Source organism: Oculina patagonica, chromosome 13 (genome assembly GCF_052425735.1).
Source record: "Oculina patagonica isolate OP01 chromosome 13, crgOcupat, whole genome shotgun sequence".
NCBI classification, from domain to species: domain Eukaryota; kingdom Metazoa; phylum Cnidaria; class Anthozoa; order Scleractinia; family Oculinidae; genus Oculina; species Oculina patagonica.
In genome coordinates, this window is record NC_135770.1 from 16,179,682 (window position 1) to 16,201,466 (window position 21,785).

The 21,785-nt window shown below is 40.1% G+C and overlaps 1 protein-coding gene across 2 annotated transcripts in view; it reads right to left on the reverse strand.

The window, feature by feature from the left end:
• The window catches only part of LOC144634529 (dual E2 ubiquitin-conjugating enzyme/E3 ubiquitin-protein ligase BIRC6-like), a 59,368-nt gene extending 38,689 nt beyond the window's left edge, over positions 1 to 20,679 (reverse strand). The window contains exons 1-17 of one of the 2 annotated variants that reach the window (XM_078493504.1): positions 20,240 to 20,679; positions 19,122 to 19,303; positions 18,111 to 18,263; positions 17,433 to 17,686; positions 15,275 to 15,320; positions 14,660 to 14,742; positions 13,909 to 13,982; positions 13,249 to 13,298; positions 12,634 to 12,723; positions 10,192 to 10,489; positions 8,035 to 9,447; positions 6,553 to 6,766; positions 5,166 to 5,762; positions 4,123 to 4,245; positions 2,660 to 2,920; positions 1,135 to 1,558; positions 87 to 386 (exon numbers count right to left, since the gene is read on the reverse strand). In XM_078493504.1, the coding sequence (XP_078349630.1) occupies positions 87 to 386; positions 1,135 to 1,558; positions 2,660 to 2,920; positions 4,123 to 4,245; positions 5,166 to 5,762; positions 6,553 to 6,766; positions 8,035 to 9,447; positions 10,192 to 10,489; positions 12,634 to 12,723; positions 13,249 to 13,298; positions 13,909 to 13,982; positions 14,660 to 14,742; positions 15,275 to 15,320; positions 17,433 to 17,686; positions 18,111 to 18,263; positions 19,122 to 19,303; positions 20,240 to 20,417 (4,740 nt within the window). In that variant the 5' untranslated portion in view covers positions 20,418 to 20,679. Of the gene's footprint in view, positions 1 to 86; positions 390 to 1,134; positions 1,559 to 2,659; positions 2,921 to 4,122; positions 4,246 to 5,165; positions 5,763 to 6,552; positions 6,767 to 8,034; positions 9,448 to 10,191; positions 10,490 to 12,633; positions 12,724 to 13,248; positions 13,299 to 13,908; positions 13,983 to 14,659; positions 14,743 to 15,274; positions 15,321 to 17,432; positions 17,687 to 18,110; positions 18,264 to 19,121; positions 19,304 to 20,239 lie in introns of both variants that reach the window. The other variant, XM_078493503.1, reaches the window with a different exon arrangement.
• Positions 20,680 to 21,785: the final 1,106 nt, after the last annotated feature.

The window sequence follows — 21,785 nt, forward strand, 5'->3', positions numbered from 1 at the left end:
AATAAACGCCATGCTTAACCTCTCTATTGTGTCCCATGTGTCTTGTGAAACACATTACTTTCATTGGGGTATTTTCCTTCACAAACCTGCATAAGGTGTTGTTGGATTGGCTGAGAAGCAGGAACACCAGTTACCCTCTCCTGCCTTTTGGTGGATGATGCTTGTTTCTTGTGTTGTGCCAGGTTAATAAGAGTGCTGGTGGAAGTCATGGGAGAACTTCCAGCAGGTGGTGGGAATGCTTGAGTAGTTGAAGGTGGGCTCCACACATCTCCAGCTTTGTACAAAAATTTAGGAAACAGGGACAGCATGGACAGATCTTCCAGTTCCTTCTTATGTTTTTCTAGCTGTTGTTTGTGTTGCTGCAGGCTGACTAGCTGTTGTTGGTGCTGCTGCATCATAAGGACAACACCCAAAATTAAATCAAGAAGAGAGGAAACTTTTTTATAATTTTCAGAATTTTGGCAACTACAGTGAAAGCAAAATAGTACACTACTGACAAGTCATACTAAATATTCCGTCAAAAAAGGACAGACAACTTTTTGCCATGATGTTCTTGTCATTTACTGTGCTAATAACAGCATGCATAGCCAGGACCAGGATTTGACAAGTGGGCCTAAAAAAAAATTATTGCCGGGGCCAAAGGCTCCACCCTCCTAGGAGGTGTTCAGGTACATGCTCTACCTCCAGGCGTTTTTTTGTTTTTTTTGTTTGCAGTTTTAAGTGTAACTCTTTGAAGGTTTTCAGTTTTCTAAGCAAAAACTCTAAATAAAAAAAATACCGGACAAGATAATCTTTTAGTCCCCATTTATGAAATTTTCTATCTTGCACAAAGAACCCTATCAGTCATAATTTTAAACTCTGTACCTTCATTGTAAGACACCATATTGTATCATGAATAGAAAACAGTAAACCATTTAAGTGCAACTGTCCAATAGCAATATTCTTTTGAAAATGGTGTGTACTGTCTAATAACTCAAACATGATGTCTGACTGTTGCATGACATGTAAACAGTCCTTCAAATTCTTAAAAGGCCCTGTTGATAATCATTCAAGTTTAAGAATTATTTTTTGCTAGTTTTGATAACAGGGTAAATAATTCATTTAACAAGATTTCCAATCCTAAAATGTTATCACCTTTAACATCTGAAGTTCTTGTTCCAGGGCGGCCAGAGATGCCGAAACAGTTGGCAGTGTCGGTGCAAGTGTCGCTGAAGGGGGCATTGCACTAGACATCATTGGAACAGCCACTGATGGTCCTGTAGGCCCTAAACTGCCGCCAGGTATTGACTGGGTGTCACCTCTCTCCACTCGTGCACCGTCACTGGTTGAACAGCACACAAAATGAAGGGGCTGAACTTCTAAGAGGCCTCGGCAAGCCAATGGGGAATTCACACTACTCCATGACTCACTGTCAGAACTCCCTGAAGTAAGTGCTCCCTTAACGGCCAAAGATAGCGCACTAAGACCATTAACAATTGGTGGACTCTGTTGGCTGGTAGGGGTTTGCGGTACAGCATCAAACAGAACAGGATCTAATGGGCAACCATACAGTCCGTATCTAAAGAAAATTGTGAGCACAGTGTTAGTAATGATGACCATGCATAACTACAGTTACCATTACTGGTTTTGCTTTACTGCACTCTGTGATTGGTTTAAAATACTCATGATAGCTCCTTAAACAATCAGATACAACACAATTTGTGTGATTAAAGATTGAAGCGCAGCCAGGATAATACATAACATTCATGGCTAAAAATATTAAAAATAATGAGCTTTCAGCTGTCTCTCTACAGCCTTCGGCGGATAAAAAAAAAATGAATAAAAAATGAATAAAATATATACAAGAAAGGTGAGATAAAAGAAAATAATAAAAAAACAAAAGCGAAGTAAAAATATGCTAATTTAGATGCTATTTTTTGAAAAGAATACAGTATTGGCTTGGAATGGGCTTTGAATTATTGTCAGCATGCTTAGTAGCAGAGGTGTGCCAAGCCTCCAAAGTTTTTCTAATGCGAAAAGAGCCTTTGTCAATGACACTAGAGTTCTCCAAGTCTATGCGATGGTCTAATGACCATCCCATTCCATCCCATGAAGGGATGGCATGTGTTGTTGGATTGGAGAATTTCTTCTTAAGAATGTTACTAGAAATAATATCAGAAGGCTAGTTGTTAGGTCCTAGAGCATCAGTGACATGATTGATTTCAGTACTTTTCCCTTGGGCTGTACTAGGGAGTTTAGTTGCCTGGTGTAAGAGGGTCTCAGCTGTGCTAATCTTATGGCTTTTGTCTTGTTGAGAATAAAAGTCTAAATATCTGTCAGACGAGTGTGGGTTGGTTTTACAATTTCTGTGCTGAACTTCACAGGACAACACACCACAGTCAGGGAAACAAGTAACAGTTGCGGGTAAAATCTTTTTTTAGTAAGGGCTCCAGGTCCTGTAATAAATGTGTGCAGAAATTTTTTTTATTATACATGTATAATAAGAATCAGAAACTCTGCCTCAATAAATATTAATTTTGCTGAAAACAAACCCCGTCAACAGTGCATGTGATAATTATGGTTATGTAGTGGAAGTAAAAAAGATCTACTGGAATGCTGGCACAGACAAGCTGAGAGAGAATTTTCTAAGCAACAGTATATTTATAGTAAACTTTCTGACCTTGCTCTTAATGAGAGATGCTCCTTAAGTCTTGCACTTGCAAGCTTTGATGATAAAAATTCCAGCATTTCCAAGCATACAAAGCTAGTGAGAGTAGAATCTGCCTGGGCTGCAAATCCAGTTAGTAATTTAAACAACCAATGCACTGCTCCAGAAGAAACAGCACACGGAGTGAGTCGCAGAACATCCAGGATTGCATTCAGAAGAGATCTTCTAAATGATGATGTCGAGTCAGTGGATGTCCTCTGGGCAGCAGCTTTCCTAGTGGACAAAGAGAGATAACAATTTTAACAGACATTTTGCCAAGGTTGGGAAGTTTGAAAATTATTTTTTTGTGGTCCATACCCTTTGTTGCACCAAAAGGTTGACAACTTTCAAGGATTTTGATCAAGGTTTTTGAGGACAAAACTTGTAAAAACTCTGTACTGTTCTTTTTAAAACGATCTACTGTTTGAGAGGAATAACCATCATCACCCAAATCAAGAACTGACAATCCTTGTGGAATTGTTACCCTAAAATCTCATGCACTCCCATCCACTCTACTGCACTCTGATGACTTCAAACGTGCATAAGTTTTCATGCAAGTCGATGAGAGTTGGACAGACTCTTATTCTCACATGGCCCGAGTTGATGATAGTCAACGAGGGTTGATGAAAACTCTCATCAGAGTTGACTCTCGTCAACTCTCATCCTCGTTGACTTTTTGCTTGAAAAATAGTTGTGAATAAGATCACTGTGTAAAAATACTCCTGTATGGTTGTTAAGTCCAATTAGACACACAATTCGCTAACATGGCCATCACATTGATTTCACTGTTTTCACACAATCTCTCTCTCACTAGGTATAATTATTTTTAAAAATCATACTGCTAATTAAAAACAGAGTGTGTTTAACCTCAAAACTCAATATCATAAAAAAATAAATAAAAATCATCTCAAGTAAGCAAGTTAAAATTTTGTTTTGAACTATTACTGTCGATTGCATCTACCCGTGAATGCACGCCCTAAAAACATGTTTTCATGACATCAAACGGCTTCATTTCAGGTGTCAAACTTTGAAGTTTAGCAGACTGTAATGGCAACTTTCACGCCAAAAGTTCAACACATTCCAGTTTTGAAATGGCAGAAAGATAAGATATAGAGACTTCTTCCGAGAAACTGATGCTGATCTTTGTCGATATGCATACACAGGTTCACTTGAATCATTTCCAGTGTAAAGTTTCACCCGTACTCGGTGTTTATGGTGAGCATTTTGAGTGCAAAAGTTCGCGTTACGGTCTGCTAAACTTCGTCTTAACATCACGTGAAAACATATTTTTAGCACGTGCATTCACGGGTAGATGCAATCGATGGTAGACATTTAATTGGCTTGATATGCAAGTGTATTGTTTCCCTTTTCCACAGTGATTGGTTTTTATTGTCTGAGTGTCCCTAGTCAGTCACACTTTAAAACAATGACCCTACCTGCCACACATCATCAAAAGTCTACTACACTTGTGAGCAATGCTCCGTCCACAGGAGAGGTAACATGTCTGAATCAACTTTGGAAGATACATCTCCACATCCTGTACCAAGCTGCTGCTGACCCTATTGAGATACCAGAATACAGTAAAATATTAATTGTCAACAAACAGATCCAGGAATTATACATATTCGCTCAAATAAAGGTCCCGAGGAGGGGTTGTGTTTCAAAAACCGTAATTCATAAAGGAGAGGGATACAAGGGTTCAAACCAAAAAACCTTCCGTAAAAGGACAAGCTTTATTATTATGTTAAGAGAATTTTTCATTTACTTTTGATTATCAGTTGTAGTATGCTGTATCCTTGCATGTACCTTGTTTTGTTTTTTTCAGAAACAAAATCTGTCCTTATCTAATCATATACATTTTGGAAACAAAAAATTCCTTATAGTAAACCCCAACTTTTATTGCTATAGTGTTTTTAAAAAAGCATTATTTACGTGTATATCCTTAATCAAACCTGAAATTCAAATATAGAGATTTTTCTTCACACAACAAACTTGACACTTGCTTAAGTTAGTCGACATGTGCTATAGTTATAATAATATTATTTGGAATATTCTCTCTGAGGCATTTTCTTTTCCACCCCATATTCTGCCACAATCAACAGTTTCTCCATTGTGGGTTGTGTAGATTGTTGTTTCAATCAAAATAACAAAGTAAGAACTTCTGGTTTGACTAAAATACCTGTAGTGTATAATTTCATAGATTACACCTAGGGCACTTACTGTACTTTATAATTATGTCAGGTTTTCCTTTGTTAATCTTCATGATTGAGCCAGTTTTATTTTTATACAATATTAGGTGTGGGTTTATATCACATTTTTGACTACTCTATGGAGCACTTATTCCAGGAGAGGCGCATTATAGAGGGAGGATGCTTAATCAAGAAGGGGCACATAATCCAAGGTGGGAGCTTCATTAACGAATTGATGTTATGATGTTCTTGTTTTCTTAACCCAATAACTACCATCAAAATAAAATTACCCAGTTTCGTAGTTGACGCAAATGCCGGCAATCCAGCAGAGGAGTTCTAGTGCCAGTTTTCTTCCATCATTTACTCTTGTTGCTCCAAGCACAGGCTCAGATCCCCCAACAATTTCAAGCAATCTGCGGCTGCTGTCTTCCAGCAAACTAGTCCTCAATTTGTGGCATTCTGCAGGGAAGTTGTTCTTAAACCTTGTCACTGTTATTGACACCTCAGTTAAGTCCTCGCTTGGACCACAACTGTCAATCACCATCAGCAAAATTCTACTGCTAGATTTGATCAGTTCTGGGCTTGTCAATGTCACACGGCCATGTCGCCCCGTGCTGTCGAGCCCCAGTTTCAAATTCACAGGGCCACACACAATGGTGTCTTGCTCTCGTGCAGATGCCAGTATTCCTTTCTTGTGATGTTCTAGCACAGGAGCTGTGAAGGTCTTGTGATTGGGTTTAAAGGAGCTAGGATACGGTGGTTTGAGGAGGTACACATTTGTTGCTGGCTGAGTTGTCATAGGGCTTAATGAGAATCTGATGTCTACATGGCCCACATGGCAATATCGTGGAAGCACAAGCTCAACAACTTGTTCCTTGCTCAAAAAGCTGCAACAAATGTACAAGAAAGAGTAATGTAAATATGTCTTATCAACTAAGCAGATGGGCGGTGCTGGGAGTATAACAGCCTGCATGTTAAGTATTTTATTGTGGTCTGGGTATTCGTTATTGTCTTGTGAATCCTCTGTTTTCTTGTCATTTGTAGATCAAACTATCTGCAACACCCAGAAACTGCCAACATGTTCTTTTAATGCAAAATTTAAACACACCTCAAAAACTAATGTTTTAAGTACTAAGGACTGGGCCTGACATACAATAGAAAGAAATTGTCACCTTATACAGTCATGTACATAATTTGTAATAAAATATATTGTGACCTTCCATGGGAAAACATATGCACACACTAGTGTTTGAACGGTTTATTAATCTGTTAAAAATTTCTTACAGCCCATTTTAACAGGCCGAAATGGTAAATATATTCATCTGCTCAGTTAACATATTCAACCATTCAAATGCCTCATTAGAATTGCTGTAGAACATTCGAACGGTGAGCTCTAGATGTTTCGTTTACCTTTTAAATGCTTTAATATCATTACCGTTTGAAACCATTAAAACACTTTAATGGCACACCATAGCTGTTTGAATGTCTAGACATACTTTGCAACGTCTTACCCAAAATTTATATAAAATAGCTTTCACAAGTGAAAAGTCAATCCAGTATTTACACCTACAGGTACTGGTTGCTTTGTAGCTGAGTTTTTATCAGTGACAAGAGTGGCTAGAGCCATGGTAACATCACAACCCAGCAATTTTAAACCATCTTATTGCTTACTCATACCTGCTACTGTCTGATCGCAGTTTCCATGTCCTGGTATGCAGCACAGGATCTAACAAGCTGTGCTGGTGAAGACGCTGTTGATCCTGCTGAACCTCCACCCATGATGACGGCACAGATGCTGTGAACCTTGGCATCAATGTTACAAATTCTGTAAGCTGAACTAAGGACAGTAGGTATGCCAAGGTCACTGGTTCATCTGGGCTCAGAGCAACAGCTGCAATAATGACACAAGTGGTTACAACACAATAAAATCCTTTTTGCGGGCCCAAGAGAGGCCCGCAACCCTAATCTTGACAGTGACCAGCGGATTGCGTATTACGCGTGCGCGCCACGTTTATAAAGGCTATCTGCAAACCGGAAGTTAAAAATTTTGTTCTTCCACTAAGAACGATCAGAATGCAAAAAATGTGTCAATCACGACATTTGTCGTAACACCGGAAGAGAAAAATCTTGTCTCCAAGAGCGATAAGAATGCGAAAAATCAACAGCTTGTCATATTAGATCGAGGCTTCTGTCTTGCAGACATTACGTTTTCCAGACGTTGTTTTATAGGTGTTGCTTTTGAGCTTTTGAGAAGATCTGCTGTGATTGTATCACAGATAAACTACGGCAAAGCGAATGATTCCAACAACGGTTATTCTCGAGAAATTCCTTATAACACTGACAACAAAGCGAGTTTGCCGACGGAGGAAAATCACATCTCAATTCACACCGCGTGCTCGACTACACTTCGCAAAACTGTCAATCAAAAAAACAACTCTGATTGGTTCGGGGCAATAGGAAACGATAAAAAACATTCGTGACTTAAGCGTGACGCGTTACTCGACCTTACTCGAAATAATTTTCTTTTTTCCAGTGATTTAAAAACACTTCCCTCCCAGTACCTTCTCTTAACTGCATCGAGGCCCGCACTTTCTAACCTGTGGTTACCACTAGTTTAATTAATACACACTTTTGCTAGTTTGTCAGCAACTGCAAGAACCGGTAATATAAGAGACACCTTTACAATACAGCTATTTTTATTATAATTTCCAGATCAAAGCCTCAAGCTTATGCAACAAGACTGAAAAAAAAAAGTTTGCCGATAGAAGTAGAGAGCTGTTGCATGCACTGAATACTAATGAGATAGCACAACATGCCATGGCGAGGCTTATTTCATACAGTACATCTGTATGTTGTTTTTTCTTCAGACATGTTGGAATCAAGTACTTTAGCCACACTGAATTTTAGAAGAATTTTCCAAACCCAAAGCCATGTTGGCTTAATTTCCAGCACTTTTTTGGGAAAATGAGCCTGCAGTCATCCCCCCAAAAGCACAAAGACAGGACCCGAGAAGGCAGCAAAAATCGAGCCTAAAAGCCATGTAACAGTGAAAAAAGCTTCAGAACTAGGTATTTGTGACAGGAAATATTAATTGAACATCCTATGACTAGAAAAATAGCATATTAATTTTTAATAATAGTCCTTTCTATTTGTTGTTACCTGACTGTGACCAAGAACCTGCTGAAGCTGCTTGAGGGATGCCATCCGTCCTTTCCTGTCCCATGCTGCCTTCACCTGCTTCACCAGTCTGCTGGTGCCGTAATCCAAGAAAACGCATCAATCCATCCTCTGTGCATGCACAAAAGCAGTCCATCCCTGGACAGTTCAATACATGCGTGATCCTTGAACTCCCATTTGATGCTGTGAACTTGGTGAGAATATTCAGAGAGTTTGCATCAATTAGGATGACACTCTCCTTTACAGCAGCCACAAACAGTTGACTCAGCGAAGAGAGCTCTGCTTCAGCCTCTTGAAAACACAGATCACCTAAGAGCTCATGGCTTTCAAGTGGCAGAGTAACTATGCTAGTAAGGATACCCTCAGTAGCAGAAAACTGTTTTGTTCTTGTAGGTTCCTGGGACAACGTCCTTTTGCCATTATTGATAACTATTCTGTATACTGCCAGTGTTGTTTGTGAAAAATTATGCTCGCAACTAAGAGTTTTTGAATTATTTTCCTGTACTGAACTATTTGCTACATCTGCAGAAGAATCATCACTTGATTGAACTACATTTTCAGTTTCTGTACTTGTGCCACTGGGATCTAACTCTATTTCTTTGCCACAAGAAGTACATAAGACAAAACTGACCAGCAGATTTTGACCATCTCCAAACGGGACTATATTGGACACCTTACAACATTGACCCTTGCAAGCTTCTGACAACTCTAGACATTGAACAAGTTTCCTACATTGATTTGTTTCCTCTTTGGATTTGAAAGTCTTGCTTTTGTCTTCATTCTCGTCACCAGCGATAGCCTCGGCAAATTTTTGTAACACAGAAGAGTGAAGAGTGTCAGGGGGGAGGACAGGGGGTGGAGGGGGTGGAAGAACAGGAAGCTGATCGTACATCCAATCGTCGTCACTGCCAGATGGCGTTAGCATCAGCATTTCCTTTTCAAGTTCAGTGCTGCTGTCAACATTGAAGAGCTGCTTTGAAGAAGATTCCTCTAGTTTGTTTCCTGAATCTGCCAAGATGTCATACACCAAAATGTATGGGCAAAGTTGACTTCCTGCCGTGACATTTAAATCATTTTTGTCATCTGCATTTACAGTATCACTTGTTGGATAGTTCTTTTCAACAAAAACTGCAAGCAGTAAAGTTGCCGTGTGTCCAAATGATTGACATTTCTGGCCTGTGTTGTTTGTTGGATCTTTACCACATGAGCAAACAATAGACACTGTGCAGACAATCAGCTTGTGCTTGTTGTGTTCTTGACTGGTATCAATATTTTCTGATGGGCCATCAGCACACTTTTCTTGACTGGTATCAATATTCTCTGATGGGCCATCAGCACACTTTTCTTGACTGGTATCATAATTTTCAGATGGACCGTCAGCACACTTCTCCTCATCTGTGAATAACAAAAACGGATTTTATAGCATGAAGTATGTGAAGTGAAGTATGAAGTATGTGAATCCAACAAAGAAAAATATATAACATCTGCAGAATAATCTCCCAGTCATAACTGCAAAACTACCTGTCATACCTGTGGTGTGAACAAGACAATAGACCATATTGGTATTCTCGGTATTGGACTGGAACTAGCTTGCAATGGAGGCTAATGCAGGGGAATATCATTAAAAGAGCTTTATGTCATTTGCATTTGAAAAGATTACCCGCATTAGCCTCCATTGCAAGCTAGTTCCAGTCCGATACCAAGAATACAAATATGGTCTATTATTATTCAAATCGCCTCTTTAGAAAAGGAGAAGAAATCTGGGGTAAGTCTCACCTTGCAGTTGCATGTGGGACTGTAACTAGGACAATATGGCTTCTTGTCTGTTGTTTATTTCCCAGTAACAACCCCATAATACAAAACTTGGCCCTAGAGTACTCTTTCTTATTTAGTGTACTAGCAGTTCTTATAAGCTCGTAATTCTACTTGTCCTCTAGTGTAGCAGTTGCTAATTGTTTTGGGAGCTAGGGACATTGTGCCTATTGTTTGTTGCATTATTTTCTTGAAGGGTAACAAGCCATTCATGTGAGGCCTTATGAGAGCTGCTGCCCAATTCCAATGAACAGCAGAGATCACACCACAACCAATCACATTCACACATTTCATGACAGGAAAGTTTTACTAAATAAAGATCTTTACCTTGTCCGTTCTTGCATTCTTCACTGGTATTCTGGTACGATGTGGGTATTGGTATGGGTACGGATATCTCCTTTTTACAGCTTTCATCAACATTGCTCACTGGAGTAAATACTTTACTTGGATTTTGTAAGCCATTACCTAGTTCAATGCAGGCATCTTCCATGTCTTCATCATTATCAGGTTCAGCCCAAGCAACAAAGCTTGTAGGAGGGCCAGTGCCTACTGACTCATCACCACCTTGACAACCTAGAACATCTGCAACCGCACCAGGGAGATCAACTTGAAACTCTGTGTGGATCTATGATAAAAAAAATCAAAGTACTTAGATTTTGCAAAGGAGCCTTGGGCCTCAGCAATATTGAAGGGCCAGGTTATGCACAAGATTGAAGACTGTCTTAACAATAACCTGTAATGTAGGCATATTATTTTTTAGTGAGCAAGCACATTTGGATGGGGTTGATTCGAACTCAGGAGAGGCTAAAGGAGAGAGGAAAATGCATCCCAACGAGTAGGAGTGAGGGGAAGGGAAGGAAAAATTGTCTTGCTTCCCACCCCCTCCCATGTGTTTTCGTGCTTCCCACCCCCTCCCATGTGTTTTTGTGCTTCCCACCCCCTCCCATGTGTTTTTGTGCTTCCCACCCCCTCCCATGTGTTTTTGTGCTTCCCACCCCCTCCCATGTGTTTTCGTGCATCCCACCCCCTCCCATGTGTTTTCTTGCTTCCCACCCCCTCCCATGTGTTTTCTTGCTTCCCACCCCCTCCCATGTGTTTTCGTGCTTCCCACCCCCTCCCATGCGTTTTCGTGCTTCCCACCCCCTCCCATGTGTTTTCTTGCTTCCAACCCCCTCCCATGTGTTTTCGTGCTTCCCACCCCCTCCCATGTGTTTTCTTGCTTCCCACCCCCTCCCATGTGTTTTCTTGCTTCCCACCCCCTCCCATGTGTTTTCTTGCTTCCCACCCCCTCTCATGTGTTTTCTTGCTTCCCACCCCCTCCCATGTGTTTTCGTGCTTCCCACCCCCTCCCATGTGTTTTCTTGCTTCCCACCCCCTCCCATGTGTTTTCTTGCTTCCCACCCCCTCTCATGTGTTTTCTTGCTTCCCACCCCCTCCCATGTGTTTTCGTGCTTCCCACCCCCTCCCATGTGTTTTCTTGCTTCCCACCCCCTCCCATGTCTTTTCTTGCTTCCCACCCCCTCCCATGTCTTTTCTTGCTTCCCACCCCCTCCCATGTCTTTTCTTGCTTCCCACCCCCTCCCATGTGTTTTCTTGCTTCCCACCCCTTCCCATGTGTTTTCGTGCTTCCCACCCCCTCCCATGTGTTTTCGTGCTTCCCACCCCCCTCCCATGTGTTTTCTTGCTTCCCACCCCCTCCCATGTGTTTTCGTGCTTCCCACCCCCTCCCATGTGTTTTTGTGCTTCCCACCCCCCTCCCATGTGTTTTCGTGCTTCCCACCCCCCTCCCCTGTGTTTTCTTGCTTCCCACCCCCTCCCATGTGTTTTTGTGCTTCCCACCGCCTCCCATGTGTTTTCGTGCTTCCCACCCCCCTCCCATGTGTTTTCTTGCTTCTCACCCCCTCCCATGTGTTTTCGTGCTTCCCACCCCCTCCCATGTGTTTTCTTGCTTCCCACCCCCTCCCATGTGTTTTTGTGCTTCCCACCCCCTCCCATGTGTTTTCTTGCTTCCACCCCCTCCCATGTGTTTTCGTGCTTCCCACCCCCTCCCATGTGTTTTCTTGCTTCCCACCCCCTCCCATGTGTTTTCTTGCTTCCAACCCCCTCCCATGTGTTTTCTTGCTTCCAACCCCCTCCCATGTGTTTTCGTGCTTCCCACCCCCTCCCATGTGTTTTCGTACTTCCAACCCTCTCTCCACCAACTTTTCTTCATCCAACATGGCAGCGAATCTACTTGATTGCGTGCCAATACTGAAAACTTGCGCGTCCATGAAAAATGCCTGCACTGCAGGCTATCTTACTAACAATGCAAACTTATTGCAAACCAACAGTATGCAACATTGTTACATGTATACGACTAGAGCTTGGTAATAAGTAACATGTCCTTTCACTGGATAAAAGTCGGGGCTGGGTTTTCCCAAAAACCCACAAGCATTAGGAGAATGTTAATGCCCGGTTAGTATGTTAAATGCAACTTTATATTAAACTATCACTAGCTCAGTAGCATACTTGAAGAATATCACCATCAGTATTTCTTGTACCTCAGGCAATAATAGACTCCCAGTATGGCCCTCACGAAGTCAATAAAAAACAGGTTTAGTAGTGGTAACAAGGTTAGGGGGTGGGGTGTTGTTTGTAAATAAAACTAGTGTACAATTTAACACACAACAATGACAAAGCTTTATTCACAGGTCATTATTTAAAATTATGGACATTAAATCAAGACAGGGCATAAGTTTAAATGCACATGGCAAGTCTTTAATTCCCAACCTTAAGCTCATCTTGGATGTTCCAGATGATGACATGCCCATCCTCACTGCATGTTGCTATATAGTGTGAACAGGAGCTCTCACTGATGACCTACACCAAACAATAAACAAGTTATTTCTACCTTCTATTTCTGTTCCCAGCCATTCCCTTGTCCCCTGTAGGGAACTCACAGTATGTATTATGCATCTATTGTCAGTGGATTTTACCAGCTATGTCCATCGAGCAAAATTGACATCTTAAGACATGCCAACTCTCTTGCATAATCCAGAAAATCTCCAAACTGTGGATCTTGTTAGATTCTACTCCATTGAATGGTCCTTCCAAAGTCTCACTGAATTTTAGTTAAACTTCACAGGCCTTTCTATCTCAATTTTTTTTCCAGAGCTACATTTTTTTTGTTGCAAGGGTTAGTAAACAAAGTCTGTAGCTGGCTTGCAGAAAAGATGTTAGTTGCATCACCTCTTGCAGCCTTCAAAACTGTAAACTCTTACCAATTTGTAGCAAATCTAAGGTTTTCACCATGAAAGTAAAAGAAGTCAATATTTTACAATCTCAAAAGTAATATGAAGCATTTTTTTTTCACTATTCTCTTCTCACATGGCTTCATGAACTTACTTTCACTTGTGTTGCTTCGTGTGCACAAGCTGGAGCAGTAGCCAGAGAAACTGCAAAAACACACACACATGCATGGTTACAGACAGGCTCACAAACGTTAAGTTTATACAATGTATGCTTATCCCTATGCGTTCTTGTGGGAGGAGAAGTAATGAGGCTACCTGGCCTCCCAGTAATAGCCTAAGAAAACAACTCTCTCTGTCTGCTCAATTCTTCCCTGTTCAACACACGACTTTGTCTAAGATTTGACCAAACAAATTCTATACTGATGGTATGCATATAGCATCTTTAACTGGCAGTTTTTAATTTTTCATATGTACTAACAAACAGTCCAAAACACTGCATTTATCTCTATAAAGCTATATCGTGAGTTTGGAATTTTCCAGGTTGAATCCTGCATGTTTACAAAGGTTATCAGAATAACTGTTCAAAGAAGTTGGTTGGACTGATAAATGAAAGTTTTTTACTAAAACATTTGGCAATGCTCCATTCCATCCCATGACATTAATTCAGGCTGCAGAATTATATTATAAGGATGGTGTACCTCAGAGATCGTTGTGTCCATCGCTGATTCATTATTTCTCCCTTGTGATTGTCTACATGCAGATCACAAACTGTCACAGACCTCACATGTAAACAGCTACAATGGGCATCACTAACCTGACATGGGTACATTTTTAGTGTGGTCTCCTCTCACAAATGAGCAGTCTGGACAATGCCGCTCATGCTCTGACCTGGCAGATGAAATGACACAACTTTATTATGCAACTAAAAACCAAAACTTGAGATTTCTTTGTTTTAATTAAGGAATATACTAATACATTCTCACCGGCAAAATTCAAGTCAAACAGTCATCTTATGTTATTGTCAATATCAAAGAAGAGCATAATATTCACACTTACACTGGCATGTGTAAAGATGACTTGAAGTTAGAGTATTAAACACAAGATTTCATCGAAACATTCAAACACATTCAACATTAAACAACTTCAACTTATGGCCAAAGCCCTAAGTGGGCATAGGGCCGGATTCAACATTAAAAGGGGAGCTAAAATCTGTCACAAGGCTATCATTATTACTACTGTCAGACAGTGTATTTATTGTCAATTGTTTTGGTTTTATCCTCTTGACAAATCAATAGCAGAGTTTTTCCAGGGTCATTTTGTTATGCAGTCTTATAGCTTTAACTTGCCACAGATTGATAGCAACCCTTCCAAAATTGTTCCAAGTAATCTCACAAGTTTAATTTTAATTAAATCAGTGAGAACCTTAATTGGCATGTGTTAAGGTGAGGTGTTGTAATTTGGTTTAATGTAAAAAAAAAGGTCTCTATAAAAAAAAAATATAGTGATGAGGCAGCCATATCAACAATGGTGGACTTATGGCAGCAGTTCTACTGTACCTTACTTACCATGGTTCATCAGTTGGTTCCCAACATACCAGACACACATTGCAAGTGAAACAGAGAGCCCGGTCATCTCCACGATTACTAGGCTGTAAGAGAGTTGTTTAAAAAAGTTGATTAACCAAAAATTTGCATAATATTGTGATAGGAAGACAGACAACTAAAAGCAAGTGCCTGGAAAAACAAGGAAACAGGTTTCCAGAAAAATTTGTAGTGCACACATGTTTCCTATAAATGTTTAACAGTTTTCTCATACAGGAAGCATTGTTTCCAGCGTCAATTTTGGTTTCCAAAACAGACAGATTCTGTGTTTCCGCGCAGCATGGAGCCATGGCAAAACTAGAAAACAATTACGCAAACATGTTTCCTTATTTTGCTGGGCCTTTACTCAACCTGGGTGCTCTCAGAATTCCAAATCCACTTTATGAAATTAAATATAAAATAATTTGTACATTAACCATAGAGAAAAAAGCTGAGGAAGAAGAAAAGAACTTTCCAAACAAATAGGAAACAAATTTTAGCGAAATCAGCAAAAAAATATATGTGCAGTTAAAGTTGTCTTTCAGCATACTTTCTTAACATGACTGATTGTTTGCTTGCTTGAAAATGTCTTAAACTTACTTGATGATAAAAGCCAGCTTTCGCCATAGCTTCAGGATATGCCCACCTTAAAAAAAAAATCAACAGCTACCAGTAAATAAAGATCACAATTACAGAATAATTCTCTTTTGCCAAAAGTGTGAACAATAACTATGTTTGAATTTCTCAGTCTCTACAACGGCTGCCCTGAGAAAAAAATTAACTTTTCAGTTTTGAGAGGCACGCTGTAGCTAATGTTAGGAGATTTTAATAACATGGTTCCCACAGACATTGGTTCTCAAAATTCTCTGACCTTCACCGATAAAAAAAAATTCCCTGACCAAATAAATTCAAAATGTCAGATATAGTAGCAGCCTCTGGCCTCCAGCCTCCACTTCCAAAAAAACTGCTGAGATTGCATTGACCTGAATGTTTCTTCCACCCTTTAATGGTATTAAAACAGAGGTGTATGGAGGACATAATCCGACTCAAAATAAATTTCCCTGACTTTCCCCTGACCTTCAAGAATTTTAGTTTTTCCCTGACCATTTGCTGACATATGGCAGCCCTGAATAAGAGTAATCAAAGGCTCTTCGAGCACCTCATGGTAATTTGCAATCGATGAAGTGCCGACTGTCCAATTTTTTTCCAAATAAGCGTCTATGTACATCTCACTTTATTACTAACATTCATACTAACGTGACAAGATGACGTGAAACGGAAGAAAAGTGTGTGGATGTCGTGTTAACTAAAACACTACACACGGCAAGCGTTTTTTGATATTTAGCGTAACTGCATGTAGTTTAGCTGCTATATATCAATAACGTCACAATCTCTCTTTTTGCCTGAATGTTTTTTGAGCCAATGGGTCATTGATGTTTTCCAATAAGCGTCCAAGCCTCTCACTTTGTTTGCTGTGTTTTTTCTTCAGAAAGTTGCGACATTGATGGTTCTCTCAGTCAGCCGAATCATTTTTTCACCGCAAATTTATGTACCGATCCTTTTTGCAATAATTTTTTGTGATTTTATTTTCTCAGCCGTTGCGTATAAAGGATCAATTACCTTGATCCAGCAAATTTTTGTGAATATGATACTTTTCTCCTAGCGGAGAGAGAGAAAGAGTGCGGCCGACCAAAAGACGATAAGCCGCGTGCTTCTCAACACGAGATGGCCCCACTTGCTTGCGTGAACGGGCGTCAGGCACGCGATTTCCTTCCAGTAAGCCATTTTCCACGTGAGTTGCGAGATGGCTCATGCTCTCAGGGGTTGCGATCAGTTTCAATCGATGTTCAGCTTTTTTGTAATTTTACTTTCTTCAGCACGATAGCGTATTTGAGAGGGAAAATGAGAAAAAGATCGCCCGAGCACTCGTGTATCTGCGACTCAAAAAGATGAGTGCTATTACACGTAGTGAGCTTTAATACAGTTAGCGTAATATATGTAGTTTAGTCAATTCACATCTCTTTTCCATTTTTCGTATGTTTTTTTCAAATAAGCGTTACACTCTCATTGAATTTTTTTTTTAGGGGCGTGCCTCAGGCCGAGCTGACCAAAATTTGTCATCAGCTTTTGTACCAGCAGTGCGTTTTTTAAGCAGCGATAAATTGAGAGAAAGTGCGCGTCGCACGACTCAAAAAGAGAAGCGATGACGTGACACGAAGATGATGTGACGCGAAACAAAAACGTGCATGAATGTTGTGTTTACTAAAACGCGTCTTTGAATGTTTTCTTACGTGAATGGCTCATTGATAGCCTATGCTCTTCGTTGAGCAAATTCCATCTCTTTTATCACCAGAGGATAAGTGTAAGTATCCCCGAGTGAAAATAATTAGTTCCCTGAAGAGAGAGACCCTGGGAACGAGGTTGAAGAATATTTTTTATTGACATGCTGAATGCGTTTAAAGGACCTTCCTGTCAGCACGTTTATTTAGCGATAAATTAATGCGGTTTGATATCAGAATGGAGTGAGTGAGTGAGTGAGTGAGTGAGTGAGCCAGTGAGGGAAATAAATAGTCATTTTAATACCTTCATTACCATTCGGTAAAAAGTATGGATCCAAGTTCAATTGGTACAAAAACTCCTGGCCACTTTGGTGAGGTGACCATTCATTAAGATTACAATTTGTGACTTTGGGGGAAGTTCTATGACCAATTAGAATACATGAATACAGCAAAGTAGCAGTTTTTGTCAGTACATGTACCTGTATTCTTTGTGTGGCCATGACAAAAAAGTCTTTCTCCTCACTGCTTCCATGAACATTGGAAATTTGTTCCCAGTTGAACAAGGTTTATTGTCAGTAGTGACAATCTCAAGCAGGTACATTGTCCTGGACTGTATGGCTGAAACCACTGGGAGGGCTGCATGATTCTTGCAGCTTTTCTGGAGATAGGTGGCCAGATCAGAAAAGGCTGTGTTCAAGCCACTGCAAGCATACTTCAACTGGCAGGTACACCACTTTGAACAAAGAAATACAGCCATAAAATATGACAACATTGTTTTCCAAGGAAACAACATCTACAGTATATGTCAGTTTTACTCCTTAGTTTTTGTTTGGATCAAGAAGATATATCAAACACTCGAGACAGTGTTTCATCGGTGATCTAAACACCTTGAATTTCATCAAAAATACTACGCTGTGCATCATATTTTAAACTCTCTTCTCGGTGTTTTGATATCCTAATGAAACTCTCGTGTTTGATATATTACTTCCAAACACCACGAAGAGAGTTGAAAACACAATGGGCCACAGAGTAAACCTTGAGGTGTTTTGAAATCTGCTGAACCCCTAACCCATCAACATTATGTTTTCTTTTGTTTAAGCTTGATCACTTATTTATGAATTTGAGAAGTTTAAATACTAATCATAATGTATAATTACCTTAATTGCTTTATCGTGGCTAGAACTCAATAGTGACTGAGCCTCATCAACTTCTTCTTTAAGCATTGAATGTACGACCTTCATACATTTCACCCTGATACCCTCTTCTGCAGCCAAGATACACAACTCCATAGCCGACAACAACTGAACAGCCTAACAAAAGACATAACACATGTCCTGCAATTAGTCAGGAATAATCTAAGAAAGCTTTTTGGGCTTCGACATACATCTAGAAAACCTAAGCAAGGATTTTGTCTGGTGCTGCTTGCTTACGTGTACGGGCTCACACGAGCCAGGCTTATCCCACTGTCCATAGTATGACTTGATGAGCTGTATTGATACTCCCTCCTGGATGGGATGCTAGTCAATTGCAGGTTACCCCCCCCCCCCATTTCTTGGGTGAAAAGTCGCCAGCAAGTGTGGTCAAAGTGTCAGCTAAAGCCAGCAGCTGACTGCTATTTTCAACTCAATTAAATACATGTTTGCTCATCCAAGTTATTCAGTTTTATTTTTGGCTCATTAATATTCATACTTTTGATTATCCGGACTCTCGATTATCTGGACTATTTAGTGCAGTCCCCACGAGTCCAGATATTTGAGGTTCGACAGTCACTGTAATTGTGTTTAAAAAACATTTTAGTAGGTTGTTTCAGTTGAGAAAAAAATTACCTGGTAAGATTATTGCTTACAGACTTTACATTACTTCGAAATATAATTTCTAAAAAATTTAGGTGACACCTCCTTTGTCCATAGCCGTTTGATAATTGACAACATTGTCAATATTATATTTGCATTCTTTTGTTTACATTTTTAGCTGCTAAATTGCACTTTACAAGGTCATTAACAATCACATTCATGATAAATGTTATTTTACTTATCCTATTGTAAACAACTGACATTGGTTGGAGATGCACCTGAAACACATTTTGCTGTTTAAAAAGTATCATGTGGTTTTAAAGAACATTATCAATATTATTGACACATGCTGATTTTAAGATTGATTGAACTTACATCTGTGAGAGTCACCTCCAACACGACTGGGTCCAAGCAAGGGCCTTTAAGAGGAGGCTGTAAGATGCTGTCCAGCAGCAACACTCCATTAAGATCCTTGCGTAACCCAGAGACAAATCCATTTGTAATGAACAGCTTCTCTACCTCAGGACAAAACTTGCACTGCAAAGGCCTTGCATTTTCTGAATAAAAAGAAACAGGGGTTCACTACCTAGAACTCTTTATTAGCAAAAAGGTAGGTAAGGTAAAGTTTGCATTCAAGCTTAGTGTCCCATCAGGTCGGTGCTTATCCCAGTTTAGTAGCATGAAGTGACTAGCTAGCAAAAACTGTAGTAAGGCACCATAAAAAGTAAACTGCAAATGAAGCTAACCTACCAGCTACCAGGCCAATATGTGTTTACATAATTTCCTCAGCGCACATAATTTCTCAATGCATGAGGTGGTGTGGCATTGCAACATGAATTGCGTGCACAGTAAGGAAGTCCATAAACAGTTAGTGTGAACATCCTTAAATGAGATCAATTGAATATTTTCAGAAACATTCCACAAATGGTTGTAATGTTCACAACTTCCCATATACCACATTGTAATGTTTCATAGTTCACAATGTTTTACCTTCTCTTAACCATATTTCTAACTCAAAGTTTTATCAGTCTTTGCATCAAGTCCTAAACGTTTCCAGAAATATACGACTGCATGTATTATATAACCTAAAGTAAAACTATAAATGAATGAAAAGTGACTTTCAACCGTAGGGCTTTCCTAAAAGCTTTCATAGTTGCAATGAATTTCGTAGATTACGGAAGCTGTTCTACGGCGATGCCGTACAAGTACGTTCATTTTCATGATACTGAAAGTAAATTAGTAAAGTGCTGACTACAGCTATCAACAAGATCGATTTCGTCTTGTGGAACGATTTATAAGGTAACTGCACGACATGCAATTACATTTACTTTTAAAAAGCAAAAACGCTGAGCATTAAAATTGTAAACTCCTGCACAGATGAATTGGCAGGATTTTGTTTCCTGGGTAAGTAGCATAAGCTTCAAACACGGAAAAACCGCACAATCTTATAAACCAACTGCAAAATTATCTTACAGCACATGCTTAATACATACCTGCCGGCGTAGTACGCTTCAAACGCAGACTTGAACGTGCATCCACAACTTCAACCGTTCCATCTTCGAGCGTACAGATGAAGCAGTTTGACGTAGGAGAAAATGTGACTGAAATTGGACGGCCACTGAACTGAAGGCACCCTTCTTCCTCAAAATACCACTCCTCCTCGGCCGCCATATTTGTGCTTCGACATGGTTTCAGGACTGACTTGGGCGCCTGGCCGGGTAATAAGCCACCAGGCCTTCACTAGGTCCGGTTAGCGCGCGTGGAAAGAAGTGAAGCCTTGTACGTGTTTGCTTTTTGTCTTCCAGAAAGTTTTGCGTATTGCTTGTTAAATTTCGTATGCTCTACGTTATTTTAGTTTGCTTTCTCAGCGATTTTGATTAGTTTCCCGTTTACTTTCACTGAGAATCTTGCCTATCATGTCTGAAAAACGAGTCATTTCTTCCTTTATTCTCAAGATTGGGTGGGTTGGATGCTCGTGTTTGCTGCTCGTGTTTGCTGTTTCCTTTAATTTTTTGTTTTTTTGTGGTTTTGTTGTTGCTGTTGTAATTTTTTTTTTTATTTTCTTTTTCTTTTTTTCTTTTTTTTTTTTTTGGGGGGGGGGGGGGAAGAAGCCCGCGGCGGAGAGGAGACCAGGGGAGCCGGGCAACGTATGCATAGGTCTGAAATGGGTACTCTGTTGTTTTAACATTTATTCACAGCAGACTATTGAATTAAGCAAACGGAAGTACCAAGTTGGACAGCTTGGTCTGAGATCATGTGGGTAACCTGGAGAGAGCTGAGGGGTGCCACCACCTACCGCCTGAACCAACCCGTATCCGGCAAAGCTCGACCAAGTAAGGAAAAGACCCGTGGAGGGGTGCAACCTTAAATCTAAATGGGCATACCGTAAATGATCTAATAAACGCCCACTCTCAAATAAACGCCTCGTATCCAATAAACGCCTCCCCTGAAGACTAAAGTTTGTATTAGACGCCCCTCTCTAATAAACGCTGCGTGTCTAATAGACGCCCCTTCCAAGAATACGTAAGAATAGCCTCAAAAACCACAAAGGAAATGCTCCATATAGTAAAATCACGCAATATAGTTAGTTTCTTGCTTGACTCGGACATCGAATAGCCCAACAACGCCAACATGGTTGACCTCGATGACGATGAAAACATCGATATCGTACTATGAACGACATCTCTAGGCTTTGCATAAGCGCAGATTAGATTAATCTCCTACTCACCAACTCTGTTTTCATCCTATTTGTTTTGACGTTGTTACAGTTAAAGTGAAATAAATGCCTCTCTCTAATAAACGCCTCATAACTATTTAACGCCTCCCCTAGGACCCCGAAAATTTAATAGACGCCCCGGGCGTTTATTAGTTAATTTTCGGTATCCCGCTTGATAAAGTGTAACCTGAGATCATGCCCTCCCTCCCTACTTATCACTCACTAATTTTTTCCCTCTCCCTTTCGAAAAAAGAAAAAAGAACGCCTGATCGCAGGTTAGATAGAGTGTGGTGTTCCAGCATTTTCGTCTAACGGCAAATACT